This window comes from Anas platyrhynchos, chromosome 3 (assembly GCF_047663525.1).
Source record: "Anas platyrhynchos isolate ZD024472 breed Pekin duck chromosome 3, IASCAAS_PekinDuck_T2T, whole genome shotgun sequence".
NCBI lineage: Eukaryota > Metazoa > Chordata > Aves > Anseriformes > Anatidae > Anas > Anas platyrhynchos.
The window spans coordinates 117,445,332-117,451,035 of NC_092589.1; the positions used below are offsets into that span (position 1 = coordinate 117,445,332).

The window sequence follows — 5,704 nt, forward strand, 5'->3', positions numbered from 1 at the left end:
AGATCCATGAGATGTTTTCCTGCTGGTGCCATCCTCTAACAGGGCAGCATGAGATTCTGGAGTCCCCCCCCATTTGTGCTTTATATTTTAACCAAGAAACACTCAAAAGAGACACATTGAACTTCATCTGAACATCACCAGTTCTGCTAATTCAGTTTTTATTTTTCACTCACAAGTCAGCAATCCTTTGTTAAAGTAAAGCCAAATTCAGGGAGAGAGAACTGCAACATCTTCTGCCCTACTGCACGGAGAGACAGCTCTGACCAGCTAGGGAAAGAATCATCTATTTCTGAACCTTTCTGCTTTTAAGCTACCTTGAAGATCATGAGTCTTACGCAGTCCCCATCACAAACATTGTGAGATACCCCCACATTCGTCAGGCTTGTGATCCTGGTTGTAGCTGTGGACCTTACTGAGTCCCTCCCTTCAGAACCACACCTGTATTGTGTTACAGCTGATTTTTTGACATCAAGACCTGGATTTAGCAGAGTTTGCCAGAAAAAAAAATCAGCCTGCGGGGGCAGATGCTCTGGCAGGCAGAGCTGAGCTGCACCAAGCACTGCTGAGGTTTTCATCCCTTGGAAGGAGGCAGCTGGTCTCGCAAGAGCTGGCAGAGGAACAGCCACTCATTTTTTAACCACACCTAATCACAGCCAAACACACACGTAACTCTACCATAAAACAGAAGTAGGATTATCTAACACTGAACCAATCGAGCTGTGTAGACTATAGAGTACTTCACTCTGCCAGATCCCTGTCCCTAACAAACAGCCTCAACACCACCAAAAAAAAAACAAAAAACAAAAAAAAACCACATGAAACCCACCTCAGGAGACCTTTCTGAGACTACCTGGACACCTTCCAGGAACCGAGGAACATAAAGCCAGGTCACTCATTGACTGGGGTAGGCTCCCCAACCCCTGACAGCACTGCAGGCTGGCACTGAGGACACCACCATGTGAGTCTCTTATAGCCACCTGAGGGTCCAAAGGTTCCCTTCAACACCGCATGCCCAAGGGGACACTGCTCCTTCTGGTAGATCTGAAAGTGCAGCCCTTCATCACGCAGCTTGCTCTGCAGCCAGTCCAAGCTGAACTGAATGGCACAGTCAAGCAGATGCTCGAGATCCGAGGATGCCAAGAGAGATCCTTGTGTTAATGGATGGATCTTTGCCAGGTAGAGGATCTCATTTTTAATGATGTTCCCTGCAAAAAGGTCAGAAATCAGGAGACCATAAGGATATTTCTTATCAAGGTGATGCAGACCCACAGCTTCCAGTCACTGTGATTTCTGCTGAAAATATCACATCTTGCAATGCCATCTCCTGTATCAGAGGTGGCATACAACAACCAGACTTACAGCTGGGAACAAACCAGAGGACACATCCCTTCCCACCCCTCATCAAGCAGATCCTCCTTTCTTCCACAAGTACAAGCCGCCCACACTAACACATTTCACTCAGCTCACAGGGTGCACCCAAGCATCCAAAACCTTTCCTCCCTTTCTTGCCCTGCCACTAAACCCTGGAACTCACCCAGCCCTGAAAAATATCTCTGGTCCAAGAGGGTGTAGCAGACAGGACGGGGTGCACGGAGGGCATCCAGCGCCCGGCCACGGTGGAAGTCAGCAGAGAGGATGTCAGACGTGGGATCAGCCACCGGAGATGAGCACCATTGCATTCGGCAGTTGTAGAAAACAAGGAAGCCTCCGCTCTCAAAATGCAGAACCAGCCTGGGAGAAGCAGAGAAGTTTAAAGCTCTACCATAAACATCCCTAAACCATCTGTTATGTTCCGGCTGAAGATATTTCCACAAAACAGAGCAGAAAGGCAGCAGCTTAGATTAAAAAAACCAACTCAAATATTAGAAAGGGTCTGCACATAACTTAAGTTTAGGGAAAAAAAATAAGACTGAACACATCATTAGCCATCAGCCCCTGTAGAGCAAATGCCCATCAACTCCCATGAGAACCCCAGGGAAACCTCTTGAAGTACCAGCACCCCAGGGCTCCGAGGACACCAGCTGTAATGTGGGCTTCAACAGCAGTGTTTTCACCACTGTCTCTAAGAGCATCACTCCAGCCAGTGGTTTCAGCCACCCCAGATGTTAATACAGTTTTTTTAAATACGTGGTATAAACTGGCATTTTGGGGGCATAATTCACTTTAGCATCCTAGAAGTTGTCTTTGAATAAAAGTCTTAACCTAACTGACACCGTGATCCCCAGGCTGGCAGGCAACATGAAGCCCACAAGTGCCACTCCTTATTTCTCTGATGAGATGAAACAAAGGAGATAAAAAAGCAGAAAAATTAAAGAATTAGAGAGGCTGTGGCTGGCTGGAGGAGGCAGAAGACAGCAGAGAGCAGAACACTTCTCACTAAGGGTAGGAGAAAATATTAAGACAACATGTGTACAAGGCAAACCATACCCGACTGACATTGCTGACAGGCTTCCATCACACCTACAGCACAGGAATCCTTAAACAGCAACCTACTGTGGGGTTCCCGGTTGAACACACCCCACACCTCCTTATTTAAGATCTACTTTTAAGATTCTGAGAGGAAGAAAACAGAAGGATAGGACTAAAAAGCATCCCCATGCAAATTTAGTCTGAAACAGAAGATTGCCTCTCCAAAATGAGCGAGCACCACCAAGTACCTGGGTGTGGGGTCCTTCCAGTCCCCCCTCTTGTTGGCTTGGCTTGCTCTTGAGAACTCGTTTGCCCGAATGCTGCCGAATAAGCCAAAGTGGACACGCAGCCAGCTGCCTGGACCCCCTGGGACATCAGGTCTGGAGCACAGGAGCTCCTGCAGCTCCTCTTCCTCAGGATGTGTCTGTGGAGCACACACCTGGGCAGGAGAACTTGTCCCGCTAGCAGCCTCTCCTTGCAGCACAGGGTTGTCTGTGTTTGGTCCTAAGGGACAGCCAGCTGCCACAAAGGCCAGGAATAAGTTCTTGCCATGAACCTGAGGAAAAGGAAGGTGGGATGGACTGAGGATCTACATCAGATCTGTTTCCATACAAGGGCTGTTATCTACAGCCTCTTCTAAGTAGGAGGCACATCACCCAACCCTTCACAGGACGCATTCGCATCTGAGCCAGACCTGTCAGAGCTCAGAGCATCCCTTCTTCATCTACATGAAGCATAAAGTACCCAGATACTAATCCCATGCGAATCTCAGAGGCTCCTGGCAGGCCGAAGGGTAGTGGCTTCCCTCTAGGGCCCGCCATGGAGGGATAAAGCCGCCTTCAGCACAGCTCACCTGGGCATCCTGGAGCCTCAAGGACTTCAGGTCATCCACGTTTATCTTCCTGGTGCTTCCCCCCACCTTGGCCACCACCTGCCCCACAAAACGGGAGGCCAGCAGCTGGAACTTCCTCACCGAGGGGCCCTCTGGCATCCCGGCCAGCTGGGGAGGGAATGGCAGGACCTCCTCACACCGAGTGCCCTAGAGCTGAGGGAAAATTTCCAGCTCAGAAACATAACTAACAGTCAGAGGCTGAGCTCATGTCCCCAGGAAGAGCTCACCACAACCCCCTCATCCCTATTTTCTTCCTCAATCCACTTTGGCAGTGTCCACGGATAGAGCCAGGTCCCTTCCAGGACCAGGGAGGTGAGGAGCCTCCAATTCATGGGGAATTTCACAATCTGGCTGCACAGGGCCCTGAGCAACCTGTTTTAACACCAGTTTTAAACCCACTTCAAGCAGGGATTCAATGTGTGGATTTCCAGAAGCCCTTTTCCACCACAGGTTTTCCAGGAAGGCCTTAGACTGCTTGGAACAAAAGCACCCTGAACTCCAGCCGCTGCTTCAGGCCCAGAACAGTCGCTGCCAGCACCAATTCCCCCTGCAGACCAACCCCAGAGACCAGAGGCTCTGCTTCAAACCCCACAGCACCCAAAGAAAGGCTCAGAGCCATCTGGCACCACTCCGAGATTGGTTTTTACATCAAGCACATTCATGGGCGCCCACCAGCAGAGGCATCTGGGCTGGGCCTGACACAGCTGCTCCCAAATGCTGATCCCACAGGGCCAGGCAAGGCAGCGTGGCCATAAAAGCCTTCATGTGCTGCAACGAGCACAAACCCTTTTGGGAAAAGCTCCAAGAGGAAAATGTGTCAGAGAACATTACCTGGGTCTGGTACCTTCCATTTAATGCCTTAACTGGTCCTACAAACTGGATAGCTTTTGTAGCAGTAAAAACCTGAGCTTTATCCCCATGTCTCCCAGGACAGGAGGTAATTATTCGCAGGCTGGTTCCAGTTACACCCATTTGGCTGGGTGTTGTGCACTGTAGGCTAAAGCCAGTACCAGGTCAGGAGTCACCCAGGAGGTGACAGATCCCCAGGATCAGCTGCTGGCCCCAGACACCGCTCAGCCAAGCGGCCTGCCCACACCCCAGGCCCTTTTGATCCTCCTCCCAATTATGTAGGCACAGGATTTGGGCAAGGCAGCACAAAATGAGCCTTAGAGCAGCTCATGGCTATAGCTCAGAGCAGTACATCACTTGCAGAGCTTCATGGCTGTGATGCCACTGCTGTGTTCTCCTACAAACGCTCCTCCACACGAGCAAGAAGCTCAGGGAAGAACAACCCATGTCCCACCACAGCTTCATGGCCCTACTGGGGCTTCAAGGTATGTGGGTCTGCCTCTTCATGTGCAAATATAGGGGCACAGTTCTGCTCAGCCCACTGCCTTCCAACACCCACAGGATTTTTCACTCTATAGAACCATTATCTCCCCAGTTTGCCCCAAATCTGTGCACCAAGAAGCCCAACCCCCTCTACAATGAGCCCCTGCAGGATGGGTGTCTTGGCTTTTGCCTCCTACTAGCTCCATATTCCCTTCTCCCACCTCCCAAAATTGCATCCAATTCCCACTTTACACCACTCCAAAACAACCCTGAGCTCCCCCCTCACCTATTCTCCCAGGGGCAGCAGAAGCAATCACCCTGCTGCACCCACCTGGGGATGGGGCTCACCCAACACCTTCACACCCACACCACAGACCCCCAAAACAACCCAATGCACACCCCCCTGCCCCCAAACCCCACAACCAGTGGGCTTAGCAGTCTCCTCCCTTCCTCCCCCTACCCCATTGCCTGCTTCTACTATCCCAAACCACCTCCCACAGCCCAAAACACCCTCACTACCTTCTTCCCTGCCTTTACAGCCCAACCTCTTCCTCTCACATGCTTTAATTAAGGAAATGAGTGCCTTCCCTTCTAAAAATATTAGCAGGGGGGCTCCCTAATTGGCTGGCATAGGAGAAAAGGGTGAGGTTTCAAGTGCTGGCCCCACCCAGCCCACCAGTTGCCCCAGGTACTGGTTGAACTGGGAGGGAGCCTAGACACTCCATGGCTGGAGGGGGACAGTGTGAGGGTGGTGAGTGGAGCCTTTGGTGGAAAAGTGATTTTGGCTTATGGGGGGCAGCTGGGAGCTCAGCGGGGAGCAGTCGGGCTGAATCAGCTGCACAACTGTTAGTAAAAAGAGCAAAAAAAGTCAATTATGAGGGTGCCTGGAGGAGGTTATCCTTCCTCTTCTGTGCTAGTGGAATCACCTGCAGGTTGGAAAACATATTAGGTGCTTTCTCCCCTGTGCATTAAAATAATCTTTGCTTCTTTAGGTGCACCAAATAGGAGAATATTTACCCCCAGGCCTCCCCAGGAAGCCCCCCCAGGATAGTCAGCATCAGGCAGCAGCCG

At 50.8% G+C, this 5,704-nt stretch overlaps 1 protein-coding gene across 3 annotated transcripts; it reads right to left on the reverse strand.

The window, feature by feature from the left end:
* Window positions 1-141: 141 nt before the first annotated feature.
* Window positions 142-5,275, reverse strand: NEIL2 (nei like DNA glycosylase 2). 3 transcript variants are annotated; one of them, XM_027455387.3, is made up of 5 exons: window positions 5,153-5,275; window positions 3,263-3,454; window positions 2,658-2,965; window positions 1,535-1,731; window positions 142-1,205 (listed from the first exon to the last, which is right to left on the reverse strand). In XM_027455387.3, exons 2-5 carry the CDS (start codon window positions 3,398-3,400, stop codon window positions 889-891), a joined length of 960 nt encoding a protein of 319 aa, XP_027311188.2. In that variant the 5' UTR covers window positions 3,401-3,454; window positions 5,153-5,275; the 3' UTR covers window positions 142-888. The 3 variants fall into 3 exon arrangements, with proteins under 3 accessions (XP_027311188.2, XP_027311189.2, XP_038031893.2); XM_027455388.3 differs by lacking the exon at window positions 5,153-5,275 and adding an exon at window positions 4,920-4,944; XM_038175965.2 differs by lacking the exon at window positions 5,153-5,275 and adding an exon at window positions 4,133-4,295.
* Between the last annotated feature and the right edge of the window lie 429 nt (window positions 5,276-5,704).

Bases quoted from the DNA above. Each gene is read 5' to 3' on its own strand.
- NEIL2 (XM_027455387.3), bottom strand. From the start codon at position 3,400: ATGCCAGAGGGCCCCTCGGTGAGGAAGTTCCAGCTGCTGGCCTCCCGT. The intron at 2,966-3,262 runs GTGAGCTGTGCT...CCTTTTCCTCAG, and splicing joins TGAGGCTCCAGGATGCCCAG to GTTCATGGCAAGAACTTATT. The intron at 1,206-1,534 runs GTGAGTTCCAGG...ACCTTTTTGCAG, and splicing joins GAGATATTTTTCAGGGCTGG to GGAACATCATTAAAAATGAG.